This window comes from Mustela lutreola, chromosome 5 (genome assembly GCF_030435805.1).
Source record: "Mustela lutreola isolate mMusLut2 chromosome 5, mMusLut2.pri, whole genome shotgun sequence".
Lineage (NCBI taxonomy): Eukaryota > Metazoa > Chordata > Mammalia > Carnivora > Mustelidae > Mustela > Mustela lutreola.
Window position 1 is genome coordinate 109,588,199 of NC_081294.1, and position 27,326 is coordinate 109,615,524.

General features: G+C 38.2%; 1 protein-coding gene across 5 annotated transcripts in view; it reads left to right on the forward strand.

Annotated features, from left to right (window-relative positions):
- The window catches only part of VCAN (versican), a 109,654-nt gene that overhangs the window by 49,097 nt on the left and 33,231 nt on the right, over positions 1-27,326 (forward strand). For 3 of the 5 annotated variants that reach the window (XM_059175410.1, XM_059175412.1, XM_059175411.1), the window contains 2 exons: positions 17,650-22,866; positions 26,182-26,295. In XM_059175410.1, the coding sequence (XP_059031393.1) occupies positions 17,650-22,866; positions 26,182-26,295 (5,331 nt within the window). The remainder of the gene's footprint in view (positions 1-17,649; positions 22,867-26,181; positions 26,296-27,326) is intronic. The other 2 variants (XM_059175413.1, XM_059175415.1) reach the window with 1 other exon arrangement.

The window sequence follows — 27,326 nt, forward strand, 5'->3', positions numbered from 1 at the left end:
AAAAGTCCTAAGAAGCCCTGCTTTGTCATCTAATATAACCAATCATCACTGTTACATCACTCCAGAACATGCAGAACAAAGTGTTTTAATTTCAGTGTCTTTCCATGCATTACTACTCAAGTGTAGTACTAGACTGTGTTAACATTCCATTGGTCTTTAACTATTAACCTTCAGTACTTACATTGTGGACAGCTAAAACTGTATTGCACATGTCTTGGGCTGGTAGAAGGATGTCTAAACGTTTGCTTTGGTTTATTTCTTTCCCAGGATTTTTTAGGTTTGTTGTATAGCTTGTCTGTAGTTGAAATGTTATAGGTTTGTTGTATAGCTTGTCTGTAGTTGAAATGTTATTTTAATACCAGTTCAGCATACTGTTAAGCTGTTGTCCTTGGGTATTTTAATGAGGCTTTACATGTTTAGAACAAATGCGCCCTAGCTCAGTCCTAAAAAAAAAAAAAAAAATGCTGTAGTTCATTGTGTCACATATAATTTCAGATATGGGTACGTCAGCTTTACCTCTGTTCCCTAAAAACCAGGCTGTTGATGCTATTTATTTTATGATTTAATTGTTTTCATCTCTAGGAATTTTTGCGATTGCCTTATATTCTACTCAAATATTTTATTTTTCTCTCGGGCAAAAATTCTTAAAAACTGCTGCTTAACGTTGAATAATATTTGCAATTTTCATTATCGAACATAACTTATTCCTTCCTAAAGGTCAAACCACACCATCTTTGACTTTGGTAAGCTGAGCTGAGGACACATAGTGAATACAGTTTAATAGATCAATTCAGGTTTGTATCTTTTTAATTTAGAAGTTGAGATCACTGATTTTAGTGAAGTTGCTATATTCTAGTTTGAATATGTGAATTGAAAGAATGAATAGTTATTTTTTTCCTTGACTGGGGTTTAAGAGGTTGGACTAGAAGAATTTTTTTTTTTCTTTCTTTCTTTTTTTTAAGCACCACATTTTCTTTCTTGTTGTTGGGATATTCCTTTAGGGGTGTCATTTTCTTAAGAGTGTCGCTCTCCTCATTAGAGTGTTCAGGAGTGCACCTGTTGGAAACAAACAGGTAACTCTGTTGTCATGTCTGCTGGCTTCCAGTGTTGTAGGTGGAAACTTCATGCTTCTGGTATCCAGAATGTGCTCGTGTAAAAGCTCTTGCGGAGCAACAAATAGAAGGAAATACATTCCCAGAGTATTACTGTTAATCTCCACTTTCTCATATGGTTGAAAGAGACCAGGATTGGACAATACTGTCCTGCTAATGAAGGCGTTTCTTGGAAACTGTATCATGTCTCCTGTCTCTTACCTTCCTTTTCCACCTCTTGAAACTGGGATCAGAGGGAGAAGATGAGTTGACAAGTAGTGGAAATGAGGACTGATGTTAGTAGGGTTGGAAAAGTGACAAGATAATATTACTATGAAAAACAAAAAGCCAAAGTGAAAGGGAATTACTGCTAGGACTTAATTTTAGAATTGTTAAAAAATGCTTGAGTGAATGACTGCAGAAGTTTTTCCCAATTTAGATGACTCTCAAGTTCGTGTAGATACTAAATTGATTCAAATAGTAGAGAAAACAGTAAAAACTAGTCTGCATTTAAAATCTCTTAAAATGGGAAACTGTGTGATAAGGTTAAGGTGATCAAATTATAAAATAGAAGATGTGCTACTTGATCTCCCTGGAAGCATTGACAGTCATCAGAAAAAAAAAAAAAATCTAAGTTGGTAAATGGTGACTTGAATGGAGGGTCTGAGTCACCTGATCCAGAACCCATTCATACAAAGGTGTGTGTTTATATTGGAGCTGTTAACTTAGTTCAACTGGGTCTGAGAAACATGCCTAGGTATGTCCTCCTCCTTCTTCCACGTTTAAAACATGGGATCATGATTTGCTTCCAAACCAGCTTTTCTTCAGTGTTGATAACAGTAGGTCAGAAAACTCTGTGGAAAGGGAATTGTCGGATACCCCCATCAGGACCAGATTCCAATGTGTGTATGGTGGGGTGCGTTGGTATAGAGCCTGTATCTATCTAGATCCCTCCCTCATTTCTCTGTCTCTCTCTTTCATCTGTCATTTTTGTATGTTTTATATATGTCATTCTTCTGAAGACTAAAAGCGCTGATTATTTCTTGACAAGACAATGAGGTTTACTCAGAACCAGCTGCTTACTTTTACAAATTTTACTTGTTTTCTATGATAAATTTAATTTTTCAAGCATCTTGAACTTTGGCAAGGGAAAACGTTAAAGCAGATGTTAAATTAATGGGTTCTAAGGCAGGTGTACATTAATAAGGAAAAATATATATGTGCCTGGAAACCAACTTCTTTATGTGTCAAGGCACATTTTTCCAGATTGGAAAATCCTTGGTTCACGTATGAACTTGTATAAATCTATTCACAAACATAGAACCGACCTCTACATATACTGTATATCCAAGCAAGCAAAAATGCCACCCATGCTACACTACACCGAGGCATTCATAAGTTTTTGCTATGCTCAGCAAGTCTCATAAATCTTGACTTTTTTTTTTTTTAACTATCATGAAACGAAACATGCTACTCAAGAAACGTTTATGTTATATTTGCTGAAATGGATCTTAATAGCAACTTAAGGTACTGTTGCTGGAGGGCAACTGTAGTTAGCAGTAAAAAAAAAAAAAATCTGAAGGAACTTTTCAGCTCATAAAAGTTTTATGAGCTGAAAAATGCTATGGGGTGTGTTTAACAGTGGTTCAGGGGATACTGAAAACATGACTCCTGTCTACTTCAGGAGTAATTTGCACACCTGCATTTTGAAAAATTATTGAAAGGCTTTCTTTGTGAACACATATGAAGTCTACAGGATTTAGTGGTGTGGGAATAGTTTCTTCAATTCTGTTTTTTTTTTTTTTTAAAGAACGCTCCTCTAAATCATCAAAAATGTCACATTAGTGTGACAGAACTGTGAATGTCTTTAAAAACTGGTGTGCTGTTATCATTAAACCAAAGAATTATTTGGAAATGTACAGATATTAAATTCAAACATTATTATGCAAATGCTCATAGTTATAACCTTAAAATAGATGGTTTATTAGTTTTTTTTAATGAGTTCATATATATTCCATATTATTTGTCAGGCCAGCTCGATGTTATTTGTTTCATCAAACATTGGTTTTTGCTAGTTTATAATTTATATCTAAGTGCAGGGCAGGTGTAAAGCCAATACTAAACTAAAATGATACAGATATTAAAATATTGATGAAATTATTAATATAATGATATTAGAGATTAATGAGATGTTGAGAAATAATTTTGGCCTCTATCTTAGAATTCATTTTGCTCAGTTTCTGTATCGAAAATTATGGCACCTTATTGCTTATATCATTGAGAAATAACACTTATATGATTAATTCTTCCTGCATTTTTGTTTGTACTTTGGAGAAATGTACATAAAGCTGAAGGCATTGGGGAGAGAATGAAGAATAAGGGCGTTGGTTCTGAGAACAGGAAATAGACACCTGGCAAAATGGCAGTATTTATCTCATTGCGTTTTTTAAAAGGCAATGTTTATATGAGATTGCTTCATATAATTTTTCAAAATCACACATTTTTCATTTTGATAGAATGGATTATGTAGAAAAATTACTTTAAAATTTTTTAATTATAGGAACAGATTCCTTTCTTCAAACAAAACCTAACATCTTGAGGAGATAAAAAGTGGCTCCCCTGGTTAATATCTGACAGGCAGCTATACTCACCACTATACCAGCAATGCTGCATTGTTCTGGTTGACGTTTGCAAAAGGAGATCAGGACCCCCAATTTCTTGGGACTTCTCTCTTAACTTGTGGTAGTTTCTAAAATAATAAGTACCTCAGACCACGGCTAGAAAAAGAATACTGTCATCTAGCTAATTCAAAAGCAATCATCAGCAATTATTCATTCTTGAATGAACTGATCTTTTTAATGTAAAAGCATTTTTTAAATTGGTCTGATTATCAATACTTTATCTCACTATCATCATACGCATCCATTGATATTTACCTTTGAATAACTTTGTATGATGCTTTATTAAGCAAACTAGGCAAATCTAGGGTTTGTTTGTTTTTTTCCCCCAAAGATGTTATTTACTTATTTGAAAGAGCGAGAGAGAGAGAGCATGGGCACAAGCAAGGGGAGGGGCAGGCAAAGGGAGAGAGAGAAGCAGGCTCCCTGCTTAGCAGGGACCCTATGCAGGGCTCCATCCCAGGACCCTGGGATCATGACCTGGGCCCAAGGCAGACACTTAACCTACTGAGTCACCCAGGCACCTGCAAATCTACTTTCAATCTCATTGATGCCTATGTGTCATCAAGGTAGTACATAGTTACATTTCAGAATATCACATGCATGTGCAGAGCTCAGTCATCATGAAGCTTGCAGAGCTTGATACTTTCAGGGCACAATTTACATCTGTTTTCATGTTTAAGCTTTGGAGATCGGTTGTGAGACAACTAGGGAAAGTATTGCCAGTGGGCGAATGGAGGCATGTGTTAGGTTTAGTTTGCTGCTAATATGGGGGACAACGTATGCTGTTCAGATATCTGCTGTGTCAAGAGAACGGCACCCTGAAATTGGTAGGCCTGGGTCTGGGCTGCTTCTTCCCAGTAGAATTTTGGAGCACACCCCTGAAATTGGTTGGGGCTGGTGCTTGCACACATGAGTGGTTCTTTTTGCTGGGCTTCCGCTGTGGCTCCCTGACAGAGAAGCACATTTCTTTCTGCAGGGAATTAGGATGGCTTCTCCCATCCCTCCTTTACTGCCTGAAATCTGGAAAAGGATTAAGTTCCTCTTCCATTAGTCAAATAAAATGAAAAGGGAAGAGGCTATATTTTCCCTTTGTTTCTACACTTTGAAGAAAAAAATTGACCCTAATGTTTATAAATGATTAGTGAGTTTAACCCTGTATTGCAGATCAAAGGTTACCTTTCTAAAAAGTCCTTCTAAATGTAGTATTTTGTTTGTGTCACACATAATATGCACACCACTCACATGTAGACACACATACACAAGCACACAATAGACCCTCAATTTTTAAAATGCTCTATGAATGTTTGATTAACCAACCCACTCACCTCAAGGAAAAATTGAAGAAACCGAAATTGTTTCTTCACAGGTTGAAGTTTAATAAAAGACATGTCCCATAGATAGCTAAAAAGACCTTTGTTATCTTCCTAAAATGAGCTTCTTCTTTCTGAAAATAGCATTTGCAGTTACAACTTAGGAGTTCTCAAAACTACTACGGAGGTGCGACATTATCTAAAGACAAATGCCACTTAGCTGTCACTGGCAATGAACTCAGAGAAAGGCACACACTGTCTTCCAGCAGAGCACGGTCAAGCAAGATTTATCTTTAGTTAAAGCTACAGCATTCCTAGTCCTTTGACAGATATTAAAAGAGACACAAAATAAACATAAACCATAGGCTCTGCTCCCAAGGACTTTAAACGCATTCTGGGAAGCCAGCATTAACACAATCAGGTATAATTACAGTACAGAAAAATACAGTTACACACTAGGTAACATGATACCAACTATAAATGGCAGTTGAGATCCGCGAAGGAAGTAATCAATGAAGACAGGAAGCCAGAGACTATTTTATGAGAAGGGAGAAACTTCAGCTAGTCCTTGTTGGAGAGGAAGATCAAAAACAAATGACTGGAAGCCAGTTATTAGCCAGCCTCTTGCTGCCCAGCAGAGACTCATCAGTGGAGCTAAGGAGCCACAAGCATAATCAGGCTTTTTTCTAAATCACACTTGGATAACAGAGGGGCACGGCCCACTCCAGAAGATGAATGCCTTCTTAGTGTTCACCTAGAAACCTGTGCAGGTGGGTGAACACCAAATATTCAGCCAACTTCTTCAGGAGGGAGTGCTCTCATAAGACTTTCCTGTGTTTCAGTGATTCGTGCTTTTTGACAAATACAGCATCTCCTGTAGGTTAAGTATGTTTAACTTTTCAAAATATATTCCCATGAAGTATCATGGTTCAGAGTTACACTTATAACTTGTAAAGTTAAATGGCATGGAACTGCTTTTTAAAGAGCGGGCTGTGTACTCTAAAAGGTGAGCTAAAGGTTTACGCTATCTTAATTCAGTAGTATTACAGAAGCAAGGGCTAGAAGTTGGTGAGTCTGGAGTCAGTCTCTCCTTGGCTTATCTGCAGTGTGGACCCAGAAATTTCTTAGGTTCACCGTCAGAATTTTTTTGCCAGTAAATTAGACCTCCTAATGGCTATTACTGTGTAGAAGGAATGTTTCCTAAACTTTGACACATACTCTTTTTTCCAAATCGCAGGGACCATGAGACAAGATGATCACGTATGTATATGTACACACACATACATGTATACACACCTATACACAAAATACACAGATAGATGTTTTCTCATTTATTCAACAAGTAGTCAAGTAATGACCACACATAAGATTCTCCACTAGAACTAGATTCTTGAAGCCCATTCTGTGATTCTCTGAATGAATGTGGATGGGTGGTCAGTTCGCCCCATAAGATCGATGGCAGAGGTAGTTGACGTCCTGGAAGGAGCCTTTGGAAACAGGCCTGAGTTCATTGTCAGCATTGTGATTTCCATCTGTTTGGTCTTAAAGATTGCTTTATCTCAGGAGGTCTCAGTTGTTATAACATTTAAAATGTATAATAATACCACAAACTCACCAGGTTTCTTAGAGGAGGAAGAGATCTCTTCGAGGGCTTGTCGGTCACTGTGGTAGGCACATCACACAAATATTCCTGTGACAACAAAGCACTCCGTGTAGTGCCCGGCACATGGGGACTACGGAGTACAAATTAATACCCTCTCTGCGTTAGCAGTTATTTTATTCTGGACTTCTACGTGTAGGGACACTTACAGATTGTTTTGTACTGGAAAAAGGTAAAAAAAATTAAATTATCTTAAAAATTTCAGATTTCGATTCATAGGGAGCCAAATATAACTTACTGTAGTATTCCTGTGACTGTAAGAGCTTGTTAAAATTTTAATCCTCTATGAATTGTGTTTGTCTAGGGTGATGCCATTTTGGGTGCAAATCAGAGGCAGCTGCAACCCTTATTTAAAATTTAAATGTAGTATTGATTCTACAGCACCTATATGTAGAATTTATTAGCTTCCTGCTATTTCTTCATGTGTGAGAGTTGGGCTTATGATTTTGATAACCACCCATTTAATTTTTTTTTTTCCAAAGCAAAAGGTCTTTTCACAAATTCTTTATAAATTTTTTCCAGGTACTAGGCCTAGTCTCTTCTTGCATATTCATGGAATGCATGGGCATTCCCTGCTGTCTTTTTGTTGTTGTCAAGGAAACCCTCAGTTCTCTACACAGGGATTACATTCTTCTTTCTTAATAGCTCTTAGATCATTCATTTGTGCAATGAATAAAAAATGTATTCATGGGCCCAGACAGTGTTCAGAACATTTCTGAGGGAAGGGATGAAGCCAAGGGGAGAGACGTGCATCGTGAAAGGAGCAAAAGGGATAAAAGAAAAGGAAAAAGAAATGCTCTCTGGTGTTTCATTTTTATGACGTAAAGCTGAAAATTGTATGTTTTTAATAAGGCATTGCCTATTTGCATCAGTTTACAGAATGTGTGACATTACACCTCAGTGAGGGGGGTCAGTCAGGTCTGAGAAGAGTTGCCTATTCAGCTGCTTCATTGGTCGAATGATTCCAAGAAGGGGGCATTGGCCAAGAGGTAGGGATTGGGGATGTGTTTTGGTGAAAACTGTTGTATATATTTTTTCATTTGTATCAAAGTGCTTTGAATTGTTAACACCATAACTGAGGTGATAGAAAATGTAAAATAGTCTTTCATCCCAGAGCATCATATGAACAACTAAGAGCCTGTTTTATTGTATTAAAAATGGTGTTCCTTGGAGAGGTATGTGGGTATTTAGACTTTTTGAGTACAGATCAGGAGGAAAACACCTGTCTATTGGTAAGAAGGCTGTAATTGTCATAAAAAGAATGATTTGACTCTTGGGAGGAAAATAAATTATGATAGGCCTTCTAAATACTTGTTGGAATTATTGTAATAGTGGACAAAGTATTTCTCCATAAATAACTTAAAGTGTAAGTATGAAAGGAAGACTCTCTAGAGTGAGAGGGAAAGTTTAGTTATATTTCAGCATCTGTGTCTGTAAAAATTTGACCTATTGTGTCATGATATTATGTCCAGATGTGCTTGCACACGTGCATAATTGACCGGCTTCTGGTGGCTTCATCTTTTGGCTTTGTCCTGTAGTCTTCTTGGTTTCTCACAGGGTGATTTAGTTGCTTTGGCCATGTGCTGCAAAGAGTAGGTTTCTGAAGGTTTTGGTTTTCTTAGGTTGAAAAAGGAAAAGGAAATATATTAAGGTATATTTCTGTAGAGTATAACAGAATATACTATAGTTCGCATTTTTCACTATGCTGCGCACTCACCTTACTCTGCTCTGTAGGGAAGCCATTGTACTGTCTGCAGATGAAACATTCTCTTCCCATCTCTTCACACTCACTTCCAGGAAATAATTGGAGGTGTGGAAGTAAAGTCATTCAGTCAAGCTATTGTGCGGCTGGAGAAAAGATAATGCAATCTATTGCTTAACAGGGAAGGCAACTTTAAATAATTAGTAAGCAAAAGCATATAATAAAGACTATTTGCTTGTTTTAGTAAAAAGAGAAAACTAGACATGATACAAAATAAATTAATAGAAGAAGCATCTTTAGATTTTGCTTCACAGGAAACTCTGGGCACTCATTCCCTTACTGAGCAACCACTCTGCTTGCCTGGGAGGGCCCAGAGCTACATTAACCAGGCACCAGGCAGCTAACCAAAAGTGACGCCATTCTAAGCACGGGGGTTTGAGAAACACCAGGAAATGGCCAAGTGCATAAATATTGCCAACACCACTTCTCAACCCTTGCTGACTATTAGAATGACCCGGGAGCCTCTAAGTAAAAATGCCCATGTCTCCATCCCTCACAGACAACTTGAATTTGGATTTCTAGTGGGAGGGCTCAGACATTTGTACTTTTGGTTATTTTCTTTTCTTAAATTTCCTTCATTTATTTTTCATTACTAGATATCTGTATTTTTTAAAGCGTGATTTTGATACACAGTGAGTGTTGAGCATCAGTAAAGTAAAGGCTTTCTGACGTGCAGACAGTTGGCTGAAGTAGGCAGTCCTGCAGAAGGGGATGCTTTAAGCTTCTGCCAGTTAAGCTATACTTGACCAGTTTTAAGGAGAAAAAGAATATGTCTGATTCAGTCTCCTTTGAGTGAAATGGTGTTCTTTGATCACGTTTTGGGAAAGGTAGATTTTGTCATAAGTGTTAAAATGAATGTTGGCATCTTTAAGTAAGGAAGAAAACAGAATCAAATATCATTAAAATATATATGTGGGGTTTTTTTCCAATTTTTTAAAAAAATTTTATTTATTTGACAGATAGAGAAAGATCACAAGTAGGTAGAGAGGCAGGCGGAGAGAGAGGAAGGGAAGCAGGCTTCCTGCTGAGTAGAGAGCCCGATGCTGGGCTCGATCCCAGGACTCTGGGATCATGACCTGAGTCAAAGGCAGAGGCTTTAACCCACTGAGCCACCAGGTGCCCCTAAAATACATGTTTTTTAAAAAAAAGTTTCCAGCAGGGACGCCTGGGTGGCTCAGTTGGTTAAGGGGCTGCCTTCGGCTCAGGTCATGATCCCAGCATCCTGGGATCGAGTCCCACATTGGGCTCCTTGCTCAGCGGGGAGCCTGCTTCTCCCTCTGCCTCTGCCTGCCACTCTGTCTGCCTGTGCTCACTCTCTCTGACAAATAAATAAATAAAATTAAAAAAAAATTTCCTGAATAATTGTAATTGAATTAGAAGTAATGGTAAGGGGTGGAAAATACATCTTGAATTACCCAGACTGCATACCTCACTTTGCTGTATCCATGTTACCTTCTCTATATCAACATGGAAACTATAAGAAAATACATATGGTTATGGCTTAGGGATTCTTTTTTTTTTTTAAGATTTTATTTTCTTCTTATTATTATTTATTTATGGGGGGGGGAGCAGGCTCCCCACTGAGCAGAGAGCCCAGAACCCTGGGATCATGACCCGAGCCAAAAGCAGGAGCTTTAACCCACTGAGCCACCCAGGTGCCCCTGGCTTAGGGATTCTTTTGACTCTACTACCGAAGTGACTTTGTTCATTATACATTTACATTAAGAAAAATGGTGATTACCACGCTGATATAAGCCTATATGGAATACTGGATTTGGAAAGAAGGTGAATGATTAAAAAAAAAATTTTTTTTTTTTTGAAACCATGTCTTCCCATTTAGATTATCTGGATTTTTATATACAGAAGAGTCTTTACTGTTTGCATTATCAGTATGATTCTTTAGGTATCTCAGAATTTGATCTGCTACTGCAATCAAAGGACAGCAATTTCTTCAGCCCAAAATTCACATCTTTCAAAGGAGGTATCAAACTGTAATAGAATGTTAACGTTTTCCTTCTTGATGATAAAAAACTGAGCAGACATTCTGCCAACAAAATTCTCAAAGAGGGGTTGAGTGGCAAGAGTATGAAGGTCATTCATGTTTAATGGATCTCTCCATGCAATTTAATTACAGAATACAGAATTTAGAATGGACAGTAAGACAAAAATACAAACACAGCTAAGGAATCTATACATAAGAAATGATATGACCTAAGTCCTGTGGCATACAAATCAAAGATAAAACCAGTTTGGGCTGAGGAGTTTTAGAGAAGATGTCCTAGAGAACTGAGGGCTTAAGCTGGATCATTTATAAATGCAAGGTCAAGTTCAAAGGAGGATTTAGAAGCATTCCAAGTTGGGGGTCGGAGGGCTCTTCTTGAACAGAAGTTGAGCCAGGAATGAGGAGTATAATAAGATGGGGACATGGAGTTGCTGGGCTCCAAGGCAGCACAGAATTCTAACAGAGAACTGAAGGAAGAAGATAAATATGGGACATATTTATCATGGGACCGTTCAAATGCCCTGTTGAAGAAGTCAGATAGAGGAGGTGAGCAGAAGCTGCTATTGACTATTAAAGAAAGGAGTAACATAATTAAAAATAAAATGGTGTCTGGTAAAGTTTACCTTACCAGTGATAATTTAGAGGTCTTAGAAAAGAAGTATAAACATATTTATGAGAGGCATTTGTTTTACTTTACTCAAAGCTTTTACTTAAACTTTACATCCTTAATTCTGACCAAAGCATTTTTCTGGTGTTAGGATATTTGGTATCCATCTATCTATCTATCTATCTATCTATCATATGTCAAAGACTTTCACAATGTTGGAGAAGTAAAGTGAAAAGGATAATAAATATACTGCCTATGGTTGGTTCTTATTGTTATATTTTTAAGCAACTTTGAAACCTAAATAACCTGGCTTACTTCTCTTTCATATAGTTCTTGATCTTGTCTCATTGTTCAGAAATGCTTGAAGGTCCCAAACTTACTTGATTGTTCTCCAGGAAAGCCCGTGCTCTTTAAATATTGGAAGTTGCAAACTCCCCTAGGGCTTTTCTGTAAGTAAGAAGAGCTCACACTTGGTGATGTCTCTTTGAGCACACTTAGACCAGATGACTCTATCTAAACACATTCTTTCCGCTTGAAGGAATAGCATTATTAGGGGATTATCTCAAGTTGGGGAAAAGAGATGATTTTTATCATCCTCATAATATGTCTGCCTCTTTAAAGTGAGGTCATCAGAAACGCTTATGTTGTTTATACACATGTTTTACTCTTTGTGGGTGTAAAATTCATGAATTAAAAAATATCAAGCTCCCACTCAGCAGGAGTAGGCTGCCGGTCTACGGTAACATGCTTGGGAGATGCACCACATGAACCTCAGCTAGCAGAGTTAATAGGGAGGTATGGGTCACAGAGTCCAGTGCTGGTCTCCCAACGTTCAGATTAGTCTCTCTTATCTCTGAGGAGATTGAGTATTGATGTAAATATCTCTTAATTTTCAGTTATTGAGGTAATTAAGGGTTCAAACATATCTGAAGAGATTTGGGGAGGGTGTTTATACCTCAGTTACCAACCTCAATTTTTGTAGCATATTGAGTCAGCACCATTTTTAGTGTCTCAAATTTTGAGACTACTGGGGGATTTAGGATATCTGAAACAATCTGATTGAAATTTCTATTAGCTGGAAGCACCTGGGTGGCTCAGACAATTAAGCATCTGATTGCGGCTCAGGTCATAATCCCAGGGTCCCCGGATCAAGCCCCATGTTGGGCTCCCTGCTCATCTGGGAGCCTGCTTCTCCTTCTCCCTCTGCCCCTCCCCCTGCTTGTGCTCACTTTCTGTTTCTCTAAAATAAATAAAATCTTTAAAAAAAAGAAATTTACATTAGGTGATTTTCTTTGCTTCCTGAGCTGCCAGCATTGTATTTTAAATTAAGAACACATCAAATATGAAGAAAGTTGAGGCGTTTTTTTTCTGTCTGGTTCCTGGACCTATAGATAAAGTGTCAGAAAACATATAAACATCTTAAAGAACTTCAGACTTTCTCTATTTAAATTCTGTAAGTATTGCTCAGCCACTTCAGTATGGTTGCCTATTTTATTTTTAAAATAAGGGAACAAACTATTTTTGTTGCACATTAAAATGAAATCCATTTTACTAAAGAAATGTGATCCTACTATATCTCTGCTGAGTAAATTGGTATATAGTTATATTTAATTAAAAGCTCTTAAACTTAAATTGTAAAATTCCCCGAAGAGAATGTGAACCTTAGCCAGCTGCCGATGCATCTTAGCAACAATGTTTTGTGTCCACTAACAGCATGACTGGAAGATTGTGCTATGTCCACAAAATTCTGCCACGAAGTACTTAAAAATACTTGGTGAATAATTTGAGGCCAGCTAGCAATTAAGTGTTTGTGAAATGCCATTAAAAATTCTATTAACTGTGAAACTAGTATATTCAAGTCAAGCTGTTAAAATACATTTGTATAAACATAGAACAGATTATACATACACTGTGTAGAGTTCTGTGGTTTGACTCTTGAAATCCAAATAAAAGTTATATTATCCTTAGAATAAAATTCTAAAATAGAGAGTCTTTTATAAGGACTTGTTCATCTAAGAGCTGGGAATGTTAATTACTCCATTAGGTTGCACTGTTAATAGGAACTAGAGCAGATCATGATTTTGGAGTAAGATACCTGCTTTTACAATGCACAGGTGTCTCCCCACCACAACCTATAAAGAAACTTATATGGTTTGCAATCATGATAGTGCTTATAACTGTCTAATAACATGGGTGGTGGGTGATGGTAGTAACAAGAAAGAGGGATGAAGAAATAATTTTAAAGACTGAATAATAAAAAGGAGCAAAGGGGAATCTGGGTGAGATGTCCGGTAGCCATAACAGGAATGTAGGATGATGGCAAAGAACTCGCGCATCCATGCGGGGTAGATTTCAGAGCTCCACACCCCCTGTGAGATTTTTAAAGTATGGGAACACATTAGCCACACTGACAGAATAAAATGTAGATTGATCTGTAGAGAATCTGTTGGTGGGAAAAAAATATGTTTAAAGCCCTAGAAAATGAACATTTCCCTCACCCTCAAAACAATATTAAGAAATCTGATGAAAGCATTTGGAAACTGACACAACTTACTTAAACAATGAATATTAATCACTTAGTTGTGAGACTGTGGAAAAAGGAAACAAAATAATTTCAACTGTTATTTTGTATCGGTTTTGTTTAAGAATTCCCCTCTAGTAGATCATTTTTGTGATACAGATCAAATGAGCACATGTTAAAATCTCTCTCTTCTTCTCAGTCACTGTTTAGTGTAATGTGCTGATAGTTCTTTGGTGGTCACCAGCTTCATGGTATAATGAGAAGCAAAAGACAAAACAGCTTAAGATGCTTCTGTGTTTTCTACTATTCTGAGCGTAAGTCAGATCAGACACTTGGGAGGCAGGTGCAAGAAGGAATCCTAGGTTAAATGTAATGATTGGTACATTTGCAATATGTACACCCCCAAATTTTCCTTTTCAAATTAAGAGAAACGAGTGTAATCAGGCCATTTTTTTAACCTCTTGGAAAGAGCGTTTGTTTGAAAAAGAGAAAGAGGCAGGCAGGCAGACAAACAGACTTGGAAGATATTCTTGGAGGTTCTAGGTCTCTACAGAGTTTCAAGCATCTGCAATACAGTCTGACACATAATAGGTAGTACATTTTATGCAGTCAGTTGTCCTCTGGGAAGATAATACAGTTGGGTGGCGTGCGTGGTTGTGATAGTGAATTTAATTTTATGTGCAAAAACCAAGATGCAAAGGCCAACTCTGCTATGTTTGTATAGCTGTGATAGAAATATTGTGATATTTACTTAGGTTAGAAAATTGAATATATTGCATCTAACAGTTGAATCTTTAAGTAAAATATTCTGATATGATGGTCTGAAGTGCTAAGGGAGGTCCCCATAGATTCATGTGCAATACGAAATGTGGAAGTTCATTATCTAAGTGGAAACTGGACTAAAACAGTGTTACACTTTGTTCATTGGAACTAAAATTAGAAAAACAAAGTAAATGCCAGGGTGTTTTATTAATTGAATTAAGTAGATTTAATAAGAATTGATAGTCAATGAAATTAGGATATAAATTGCTGATTTACAATTATAGTTCTTCTTTGTTTTCTATTCTAGGGGAAAGAAAACATTTTATTTTAACTTATTCATTCCTTTGTAAAACACTTAAGTGAACATCATGACATGTCAGTTCCTTTGACACGCTGAGAGTTAATGCAGTGACACATTTTAGTGTCTCTGTCTCTCTCTCTCTTTCTCTCTCTGCTTTTCTTTACCCCACTTATTTTTAGAGCTACCAACATCCTTCACTGATGGGACCTCCATTTTTACTCACTAAGAAGGTGATGGGATATGTTTAAGTCAGTTTTTCTTTTTTTACTAATTTTTAAAGTAAGGAATTTATTTAGAACCCTATAAAAACCTATGCAGGCGATGAGTATTATTTACCCTGTTCCTGGCCTAGGAGTTTATAAATAAACACTATCAAACAGTCATTTCCTTATTTATCCTATGTTTGTTTGGAGAAGCTTGGCTGAATGGTTAGTTTTACCTTCATTATTTATAAAACAGTAAAAAATGTGGTGGGGATTCTTTCTATGCTTGACACAGACCTGTGTTTCTTATTTAAAATTCTTTCCATATTTAAAAAAAATAAATAAAATAAAATAAAATTCTTTCCATATTTAAATGAAAGATTCTGTGTGAATTTAGTGTCCATGCATGTGATACTTCTTGATGTGAATCCTAGTTTTATTTCCACCTCATGAAACCTAATGCAAAAGGTTGAATGTAAAATGAGAATATTAGCAGTTGAAGATAGGCATACTTTTGAAGCTCCAGTTAGATGCTATAAAGTTGTACAAAATAGTTTTCCTGAGTCTGGCTTACCTTGAGTATGTTAAAATGGTATTAGCAATGAGAGACTACTTAATTTGGTGATTAGATAAAATTGCTGATATGATATTTGAAAAGATTCATTTGTACAAAGGTGTTTAAAATGTATTCTCATATACATATGCATATATAATCACTTTTTTCATAGCGAAGCAGTGGGCTTCATTGCAAGCACTATTAAGAGATGTTATCTGAAGATTTTAAAAGTGTCCTCTTCTAAAACATACACACCATGAGACACTGCAAGAGCACAATAACAACTTCGGTGATGTAATATTGAACAAACTTATGCTTCTAATTATATTTTTTGAAAAAAGTAAGGCATTTAGTCATGTTCTTGTTTGGCAATTAGGAGTTGCTGCAGCATCTGTGGCAGAAATCATTTGTCTTCATTTTATATTTTCATAATATGCTAGAGTTATGTGTTGATCTCATTTTTCTTATGGTAGAAGAATTTTTTATTCATTTGAATACCCATGAGCCTTTGTTTCCGTAGTTGAAAGGCAGAATGTCTGAGGTAGAATGAGAGGGAGATTTGGTTATAGGACATATGGTTAGGGTAAGAATAACCCAGCCTTATACAAGTGCTATTTTATGGAGATTGCGCAGTGAAGATGTGATGGGATACAGAGAAGAGTTTTGTTTTGTTTTGCTTTTAGTAGGGTGAAAGGGATAAAGGTAGATAATATATGTCTTCCAGTTACATAAAAGTTCTGTGGTCTTCTGTTTTCTATGCAAACTGTAGTTAAAAACATAGAGGAGCTTCTTAGAGTTTTTATTGGTAGTTCCTGTACTTCTGAATTTATTTTGGTGCATGAGGAATATAAGCAAGACCCGTTTTTTCTCGTCTAACTTTTTCAGTAAATGATTGATGTTGATCTTTTCATACATGGAAAGAAGTGGCTTCTTGCTCCAGGAACAATCTTCCTACCAAAGGGCGACAGGGCTGGCTCCGTCATAATTATTCTTTCTGTAAGCTTCTCGGTTTCACCTGAGTGTATGTGGCATGAATTGGGGCTCGGCTGAAAATTAATTCTGCAACAGTATTCCTGGGGTGGGAGAGCGAGATACTGTGCAGTCCTCCGTGCTGCTCTCTGTCCTCTCACGGGCCCTTGCATGCACAGGTACCTTTTCGCACTCCCGTGACACTGGGACAAGCACAGTCGCACTGGCAGAAATCTCTCCTAGGACAACTGAATTACACTTTGATAAAAGTGATGGCCCAGAATTTCCTCCTTCCTGGTGCCCAGACAAGGCATTAGGCTGGTGTATTTCTGGAAGCACAAGAGTCCATTGAGCTTAGTGGTTGGTACCTTATAGCAATTTACAATTTACAAGAGAGTGTTCTCAGGATATGTGTTATTTAAAGTGTGCTAGTTCAGATGTTTAGATGTGACTCCTGAACTTCCCTTGGAGAAATGTTAATAAAAAGAACTGTAACTGACCCAATCCAGATCACCTCTCACGAAGGACAAAGGTGTGAAGTGTGGTGGGCCCTTCCTTCCTTCTTGGTGTTCTCAGTGAGCTCTCCCTGCGTGGAGCCTTTATGTATGGCTTCCTGCCCGTGTGTCTGGCCCATGGCTACAGCCTTTGCAGCTAAATTTTGTCTCACTGTTACACTGGGGAGGGGCTGTGGTTGCACTGTGAAAGATCTGTAAAGAAACCTCTCTTTTACTTTCCTGAAACCAGTCTTCTCTAGGACAGATTATGGCAAGAGAAGGAATCTCTTCTCATTTCCTTATCGAATTGAGGGTGTCTCAAACTCCCCTTACATAAAACAATAATCGCTTACTTTTTCTGTATGATTTGGTGAAATGGTCTTAATTTTTCTTTTTTTTTTTGCAGTTCACATGAATTCCCACATTTCACAATTACAATGCATATATGTGACTCCTTGTTTCATTTTAAGGGCCTTGCTTTGTTAAGCATGTTGAAGAGTTCTCATAACCTGTTCCTATAATCTTATATTGGGTTTATTTTTCCGATTGTTAATGTGAATCCACAGATTTGGAGACTGAGAACCACGTGTAGAAGGGTAGTTGCACTCTATGTGAAAAGATTCGAATTCTTCTTTGTGTGCATGATCAGCCAGCCTTGCTGTCGATTTCTTCTGTCGTACACTGCCAAATCTTCTATTCAAGTATTGTGAAAACTCTTTGTTTTTTTCAGGTCGAATGAGTGATTTGAGTGTAAGTGGTCATCCAATAGATTCAGAATCTAAAGAAGATGAACCTTGTAGTGAAGAAACAGATCCAGAGCACGAGCTAATTGCTGAAATTTTACCCGAGTTTATTGAAATAGATTTGTACCACAGTGAAGAAGACGAAGAGGAAGACGAAGAGTGTGCAAACGCTACGGACGTCACGACCACCCCATCAGTGCAGTACATTAACGGGAAGCAGCTAGTTACCACCGTGCCCAAGGACCCAGAAGCAGCAGAAGCTAGGCGTGGCCAGTTTGAGAGTGTTGCACCTTCTCAAAATTTTTCAGACAGCGGTGAGAGTGAAACACATATGTTTGTGATCACGGAGACTGGATTGTCTACCGCCGTGCAGCCTAATGAATCGAAAGAAACAACTGAGTCATTTGAACTTACGTGGAAGCCCGAGACTTACCCTGAAACACCCGAACATTTTTCAAGTGGTGAGCCTGGTGTTTTCCCCACAGTCCCGTTCCATGAGGGAGAAGCCACAGAGGGGCCAGAATCAGTCACAGAGAGAGGGTCTCAACTTGATAATCTGGTTCATGAACATATGAAACCTGTAACTCTGTTTTCTGAAGAGTCTTCAGGAGATGCTGCCATTGACCAAGAATCTCAAAAAATCTTTTCGAGGGCTACTGAAGGAACATTTGATGAAGAGGCCGACAAAAGTACTTCTATCGCATATACTCCAAGTATAGTTCCAAGTTCTGTGTCAGCAGATGTTTCAGAGGAAGTATCAGTTGCCTTCACAGGAAATGCCTTTCCTGATGGCCCATTGTCCACTGTAGAAAGCTGGGTAGAAACAACCCCTAGAGAAAATGTAGAGCTCTCAGGAAGTCCTTCAATTCCATTTCCAGAAGGCTCTGGAGAAGCCGAAGAAGATAAAAAGAAAATGTTCACTTTGACAACTGATTTATCACAGAGAAATACTACGGATACACTGGTTACTTTAGACACCAGCAAGATCATGATCACAGAAGGTCTTTTTGATATTTCTGCAACAACCTTTTACTCCGTTTCTCAACAACCTTCTGCAGAAGTAGCACCTACCAAATTTGGAGGGGAAGCAGACACTTCTGAGTGGGTCTTCAGTACATCTCTTGAAGGAAAGAAAAGGAAAGATGAGGAGGGAACCGCAGGTATAGCTTCTACAGTTCAGGTATATTCATCAACACCAAGATCAGATCAATTGATTTTACCTTCTGAATTAGAAAGCTCAAGTGAACCAACATCTAGTGATTCAGCGTCTGCTACCAGGAACAGTTTTATGTTCTCGACAAATCCCACAGAGTCTGAAAATGAAATGATAAGTTCTACTCTTGTCTTTAAAGAATCAAATGTTTTAGACAGTCTGGGCGCACAGACTGCTAAGCCCAGCAGTAGCAGTCAACCTGAGGTTCAGGAGGGGCAATCCACTATTCCAGGGAGCCCCGCCTCTCTCTCTATGGAGCCAGGCTCTGGAGAAGCTGCTGCTGACCCAGAAACAGTCACTGTGTCTTCATTTTCATTAAATTTAGAGTCTGAAAGTCCAACCAGGAAGGAAGCAGCTGGCACTATGTCTCCCCATGTGGAAACTATATTCCCTTTTGAGCCAACAGGATTAGTTTTGAGTACTATAATGGACAGAGAGGTTGCTGAAATTGTAAGCCAAACATCCAAAGAAATCTTGATTTCAGAAGTCTCAGGAGAACAAAATCCTGGGCCAGGAATAAAGGGCTTTTCTACAGATTTTCCTTTGGAAGAAGATTTCAGTGGTGACTTTAGAGAGTACTCAACAGTAACTTATCCCATAGCAAAAGAAGGAACGGTAATGATGGAAAGCTCTGGAGATGCAGCATTTCAGGATACCCAGATTTCATCATCTGTAATACCTGCTTCAGATCACACCAACCACAGAGCGGACTCAGAAGGACTGAGGAGTACCTCGGTCGGCACTTCCACCTTCCCTTGGGAAGAGTTCACAGCCTCAGCTGAGGGCTCAGGGGAGCAGCTGGTCTCAGTAAGCAGCTCTGTGGACCAAGTGTTTCCTAGTGCTGTGGGGAATGTTTCTGGTACAGACTCCCCATTCGTTGACCAAGGATTGGGAGAAGAAGATGCTATTAATGAAGCCAATGAAAGGACCACGATTTTACCAATAGCAGAAGCTGAAGGTACTGAAGCCACAACAGAAAAGGTGGAAATGACAGTCAGTGGCACAGTTTCAGTGAACTTTCCCCAGACTATGGAGCCAGCCAAATTATGGTCTATGCAAGAAGTCAACCCTGTAAGGCAAAGAATTGAAAGTGAGACAGCATCAAAGGAAAAGATTCAGGAGCCAAAGTCTTTTGAATCCCCTCAAAGTCCAGTTGCACCAGAACAAACAATGTTTGATTCACAGACATTTACTGAAACTGGACTCCGATCCACAGATTATTCTACACTAACAGTGAAGAGGACTGACAGTACTGCTGAGGAAATGGAGAAGGAAGGCATTTCCTTCGCTGATTTGTCTACTCCAGATCTACAGTTAAAGGGCTTGGAACGCTATACTGCTCTCCCTGAAGTTACTGAAAAATCCCATTTTTTCTTAGCTACTACCTCAGTGACTGAATCTGTATCAGCTGAAAGTTTAGTTACAGGTTCTCCAGTCCAAAAGGAGGAAATTGTAAAACCTTTTCCCAAAGTTGTGAGGCCAACAATGATAGAGTCAGATGCTGATCTTTTATTCTCCGGACTGGGATCAGGAGAAGAAGTTACAGCATCAGTGAATTTTACTGAAATGGAGCAAATCATTACCACATTCTCTCCCCAAGCTTCTCGCATGGAGAGTTTAGAAACTGGCCTCATAAGTGATACAACAAAAGACTATGAGAAAATGGAAAATGTAGCAAATGAAGTTAGACCACCCATTTCCAAAACAGACAGCCTCTCTGAAGATGGTGAGACAACGTCCACAACCTTACTAAAAATTTTAAGTGACACCAGAACTGAAGGACCTTCTATGGCACCTCTCACTTTCTCCACAGATACTGAACATCCTCAAAATCAGACCCACGGTTGGGCGGAAGAAATCCAGACTAGTAGACCACAACCAGTGACTGAACAAGTCTCTGATGAGAATTCTTCAACAGTGGAAACAAAAGAAACACCAGTCCCTCCCTATGATTTTCTGGCTAGAACGTATGGTCTTGAAACAGCAACAGGATTTGTTACATCAGCACCAAAACCATCTGACTTGCTTTATGAACATTCTGGAGAGGGATCTGGGGAATTGGATATGGTTGATTTAGTCCACACTTCTGGAACTACTCAGGCAAGCAGGCAAGGAAGCACCACATTTGTTTCTGATAGATCCCTGGAAAAACATCCTGAGGTTCCAAGTGCTAAAGCTGTTACTGTTGATGGATTCCCAACAGTTTCAATGTTGCTGCCTCTTCATTTAGAGCAGAATGAAAGCTCCCCTGATCCAACTAGCACACTGTCAAATACAGTGTTATATGAGAGGGCCACAGAAGATGCTGCAGATAGTTTCCAAGACCATCTCAGAGGATTTGAGGATTCCACCGTAAAACCTAACAGAAGAAAAACCACTGAAAACATCCTTATAGATCTGGACAAAGAGGACAAGGATTTAATATTGACAATTACAGAGAGTACCATTCTTGAAATTCTGCCTGAGCTGACATCAGATAAAAATACTATCATAGATATTGATCACAGTAAACCTATATATGTAGACATCCTTGGAATGCAAACGGACATAGATCCAGAGGTACTATCAGGACCACTTGGCAGTAGCGAAGAAAGCACTCAAGTTCAAGAGAAGTATGAGGCAGCTGTTAACCTTTCTTTAACTGAGGAAAACTTTGAGGGTTCTGGTGACCCTATTCTGGCTAACTACATGCAGACAACATATAATGAATCAATGCCTTCCGAAGACAGAAGCCACTTAGATCCCATGGGCTTTACCTTCACACCTGGGCTCCCTCTTCCTAGCACAGAAGCAGAATTAGATATTTTGCTTCCCACAGCAACATCCCTGCTCCTTCCTAGTACATCTGCCACAGTTAATCCAGAGATTGAAGAACCGAAAAGTGAAGCAAAAGTCCTAGATGACATCTTTGAATCAAGTACTTTGTCTGATGGTCAAGCTATTGCAGACCAAAGTGAAGTAATATCAACATTGGGCCATTTGGAGACACAGGATGAGTATGATGAAAAGAAAAATGTAGGTCCTTCTTTTCAGCCAGAATTCTCATCAGGATCTGAGGAGGCACTGATTGATCCTACACCCTACGTAAGTATTGGTACTATCCACCTTATGGCTCAGAGTTTAACAGAGGCACCCAACCTGATGGAAGGATCCAATCCCTCGGATTACACTGATACAACATCAGCAGTTTCAGCTTCTGAAAAGTTATCCTCTCAGACACCATCATCTCTTCTCACTGTCTACTTGGGCAGTGGAGCCTCTGAACACACAGAGGACCATGCAGCAAGTACTCTGCCTGGTACAGATGCTGCCACATTTCAGAAGTCTCCAGGAAGTCTGGCGGATATGGAAGTGACTTTCACATCATTGAATGAAGAGCTCCTTCACATAACCGAGCCTCCATCCTTATCTCCTGACACTGGATTAGAACCTTCAGAAGATGAAAATCATCCTAAGTTATTAGAACAAATGGAAGCTTCTTCCACAGAACTGACTGCTGAAGAAGGAACTGAGATTCTCCAAGATTCCCAAACCCAAGCCAATATTCAACTTTCTGGAGAAATAATGACGAGCAATATTAGAACCCCTGAGCCTGGAACTATGGTCACAACTGCAGGTGAATCTAAGTTAGAAGGTGCTACACCGTGGCCACATTCTACTTCTGCTTCTGCGATTTATGGAGTTGAGGCAGATGTCGTGCCTCAGCCTAGCCCACAGACTTCTGAGTGGCCCACCGTTCCTTCCTCTCTGGAAATAAACCCTGAAACCCATACAGCTTTGATCAGAGGGGAGGATCACACAGTACCAACATCAGAACAGCAAGTAACGACAAGAATTCTTGATTCCAATAATCAGGCAACAGTAAGCATTGCAGAGTTAAATACTGAGCTTCCAACACCATCATTTTCCCTTCTGGAAACTTCTAATGAAACCGGTTTCCTGATTGGCATTAATGAGGAGTCAGTGGAAGGCACAGCAGTCTATTTACCAGGTAAGGTCACAACATTGATAAATCTGTTTCCAAACTTGGAAACAGTCCCTGTTTCCTGACACATCTATGCATATAGTTTTTATTGTGATATTAAATCAGTGGAGCTTGTTATATTATTCGCATAACCATGGGACAGGCCACATTACTGAGTCCATAATTAGAGGCAAAGAAAATAAGTGTAGAGTATTTCTGGGCTTTATAGATATTCTTTGTATTCTTCTGGGTTTTAGAAACAACATACAATTATGAAATAGAAAAAGTGAAATTGTTAATGGTATAAAAATTCAATTTGGTTTTACTTATAACTAAAATATTGCTTTGTCATATGCCCTTAGTTTAAAAACACATCTTAGTTTAAAAACAGAGGGGGAAATCCCATTTTTAAAAATCTCTCATTGACAGGTGCTATTATGGCAATATCAAAATCTGTCAGGCCTTTAAACATTTTTGAGTGGTAAATAAGTCTAATAAACACCCACATAGTTTGTGCAATATCAGTTATCAGTTCATACTTTTGTGTAATGTCCTTGTTCCCAATAATCTGTATAATGCTTCTAGCACAGTGCCTAGCCAGGGGTGGGGGCGCGGAAGGGGAAGGGGGTATATATTTGCATCCTGCCTGTCAAAAGAGGACCTTTTTTTCTTTTAACTAAATGGACAGCAAACATGAATTTGATATTGGTTCATACAGACTCTCTTACATGATCTTCACAAAAATGCTATGTTATTATAATCATCATCCCCATATTATTATCCCTACTTAAAAGGGTAGGATGTGGATGTTCAGAGAAGTTCTGTAATTTGTTTGGGGTTGCATAGCCACACATACCACGGCATTGGTGGGATTTGAACCCAGATCAGCTCCACTCCAAAGTCATGGTCTTTTCATTGCTCTTTGCTGGTTACCAATTAATATAGTATAAAAATGAATAATTGATATTTAATTATTTATAAGCTAGATATCTTAAAATATTTACTTTGTAGAATTTATTGTCCTTTTAATCTAGCTTGATAATGCTGACAAATCTTCTTTAATGGGGTATTTTCTAATAATGTTACTTAAATAACAATGTCAGTGGAATTCACAAATAGCCCTTCCCACCTAGTGACCTAGAGAAAAAGAAAATAAATAAAAATCCATACTTCAAGGGCTGTGTTGTTGAAAATATGTTTTATTTTAATGAATATATTTTACAGCATGGCAATACTTGGAGTTATTCTTCCCATCGTTTCAAAGTTATCTTTTTGCCACTAATGGTTCTCTGTTTGTTGTGCTTCAGATAGACTAAAATAATCAATCATAAAGTGCAACTTTTATAAATGACTTAGAGTATTTGGTGAATACAGTTAATTGGAGGTGGTTGATGGATTTTTGTTGTTGTTCCTGTCATTCTATATTTAGTCTGTAAATGATAACCTAGTAATCTGGCCAATATTTATTCTCTTATAATTTAGTTGAAAGTTCCTCAGGTTGATGAAATACAATACAGAAATCATGGGTAAGCCATAGAGAGTTAGGTTTGACTGATGGATGAGAAATTTGTGCCAGTAATCCATCCAGACCACAGGATTTACCTAGAATGAGAGCCTGCGTCTTCATTGCAAAGCAAATTGTGACCTTAGGCGAATTCGGTAAACAGTAGCTCACATTGGATTGCCTGGTTTCTCTCTCGTAGGTTCAACTTTCAGAGTACAGTAATACAGACTGTTTAGGGAAGAACAGAATTTGTCAAAATAAAGTTTTCTCTTGATCTAAACTACTTTGGGTTCACAGAGGACCCACTCTCTTCCAAGTCCTTGTCATAGTCTCAGCACGGTGTCTGGAGTCTGTGGTGGGAAAAATGATAATACTTCACATTTGTGTGGCACGTCACAGTTTTATCAAGCACTGTCACATATGTGTCATTTTGGTTTTGCTTCGAGGGCAGCGTGTAGATGTGTTGTGGATGGTGTCCTTGACAGAGAAGCAGTGTCCTTTCAAAGGCAAAAGGCTAAAATGGCTAGGGAGATTTTGCATATTTTTAGAACTATAAGAGAAAGAGTCTTAGAAAAATTAGTGGTGTAGGTGTAAGCATCTGAATCAACCTGATTATAATGTTGAACTCATGCATGTGAATGCCTTATGTGTCAAGTCTTTCTCATAGTCCAGAATTTACTTTACATTCAGATAGTTTGAGTTTGATTTTGTTGTGTGGAAAGGTTCAGTTACCTTCTAGAGCAGTGCTTCCTTTACTTGAATGTTCCTTAAGTTTGTGCTTCATAAGTAGATATCTTTTTTTCATGTGTAATTACTTCAGGGTTTCAGGACTAAAGATTCATGAAAATACGGTTTTTATTCCATATATAACCTATTTGTCTCAATTATTTTGTAAGACTTTCGACTCTCATCTGAATTTTTAAACATTTTGAAACAAAAGCAATTCTGAAAAATTCAAATAATAAATAGAAGCAACTCATTTAAATACAATTATCCAAGCAATACCACAGAATAATATATGTGCTTGAAGTATTGTAAAAATATTTGCCTTTAGGAAACATATCTTAAAGTGTTTCTCAGAAATTTGTGTCTCTGGCTTTACATTTATCTTCTAGGAGTGTCGATTTTATTTGTGTTCTAATAAGAAAAACTGTAATAAAAATTGGGGGCTTCAAAAAAATTGGGGGTCTCATTTTAGGTGAGATTATTGTCTTTGGGTCTGTTTTTATACAGTAGAGCTTAATTTATGTGTTGCTTTTCTTCAAGTATAGTTTAAAGGAGTACATTTGGAACGTGTTTTTGGAAAAAGCATATTAATGTAGCAGAAGAGACTTCAGTGCACACTTTCGAAGAAAAACAGTTTCTGAGCATTAAGTGGTAAAAGGCAATAATAATTCAAATGACGATAACAAGCCAAACTGCTAAAAAGAATGCATGTTTTGTGTATCCAACCATTTCACATGAACTAACCTCGTTTAAAAGAATACATTTTCCATTCACTGTGCACATATGTGTAATCATTTTTGACTAAAATCAATTGCCATTATCATGCCAACTAAATCTGCAGTAGAATATATTAGTTGCCAGATACTGTACAAAATATTGCTTAGAAATAATGATGACTGAATCCCAGAAATGAATAGATGCAATTTGTAATGATTAGTTATAATGCCAAGAAACACTCCAGAGAGTAAAGTTAATGTTAATTTTTATGCATAGTATCTAAATTGCTATGGTAAAGCTTATATTATGGTAGCAATCAGTGGCAATTTATGCTGCAAAACATGGAAACCTGGATATGAGCCTAATTGCTTTTCTTACTTTCCTGAATATGGTAGGACCTGATCGTTGCAAAACGAACCCGTGCCTTAATGGAGGCACCTGTTACCCTACTGACACTTCCTATGTGTGCACCTGTGTGCCGGGATTCAGTGGCGACCAGTGTGAACTTGGTAAGATGTTCTTGTCTGAAAGAGTGTAATGCTTTTCCAGAAGATATATTGGGCAGAATTTATATTGCTCAAAGGATTTCAGAGAAAGCCATGTGTAAATGAATTATTTGTTAAATAACGTTAAAATCATAGAGTAATTTAAGTGGAGTCTGGAAAATGGGGACAGGTGTTTGCTGAATTTTGTTAATACACCCAAAACTCAGTGAAGCTCAGTGAGGTGAACAGTGTCTTTTTAAAGTTTCTACAGATAGGCTTTATAAATGTCTAGTTGCCTAAATAGTAAGGAACTATTTTAATCTCTTTCCCCAAATCTGCATATCAATAATCAATTTAAATACACAAAAAATTTTAGAAAGCTGTATTTAAAAATGAAGGTGTTTAGTTTTTGTGTTTTGAATTAACTTGCTCCTCTGAGGTGGGATGGGCAAGATCCTTCTCTATCTAGTTCTCTCCAGAGGCCAGCCTAACGCACCTCTACCTGCATAAGTTTTGAGGCTGTTGTCCTCTTCATTTTGGGTTTCAAGGAGTATCATTGTCTCTTTACTAAATCAGTTCCTTTTACTCTCACTTATATGTAGGTTTCCTTTTCTTAAAAAAAAAAAAAAAAAAGCTGGTGGGACAAGACTTACACACAGCAAACAAAGGCACAGACACCACAGATGGCAGAATACATTTAGGTGACTGCGAGTGTTCAGGCATGCCTATGTATGGGTTTGTGGGAGAAAGTCCTTGAAAAGCGGGTGGATATGGGTAGGTCTGAGAAGGTTCTGAATCCAATGTACAGACGAATTTACTTCCTACTCTAATAGAGGGATTTTTAAGACTTCAGTGGGCATCAAAATCATGGGCAGGGCTTCTACAGTACCAGTTGTTCCCATCCCCCCGCCCCAAGGTCTGATTCTGTAGGTCTGGTTGGGGGGCCACTGGGAATGTGCCTCTCTGACATTCTCAGGTGATGCTGATTCTGCTGGTCCAGGGACTACACTTGGAAGATCTCTGCCCTGGGCAGTTGGGATCTCTTGAAGGTTTGA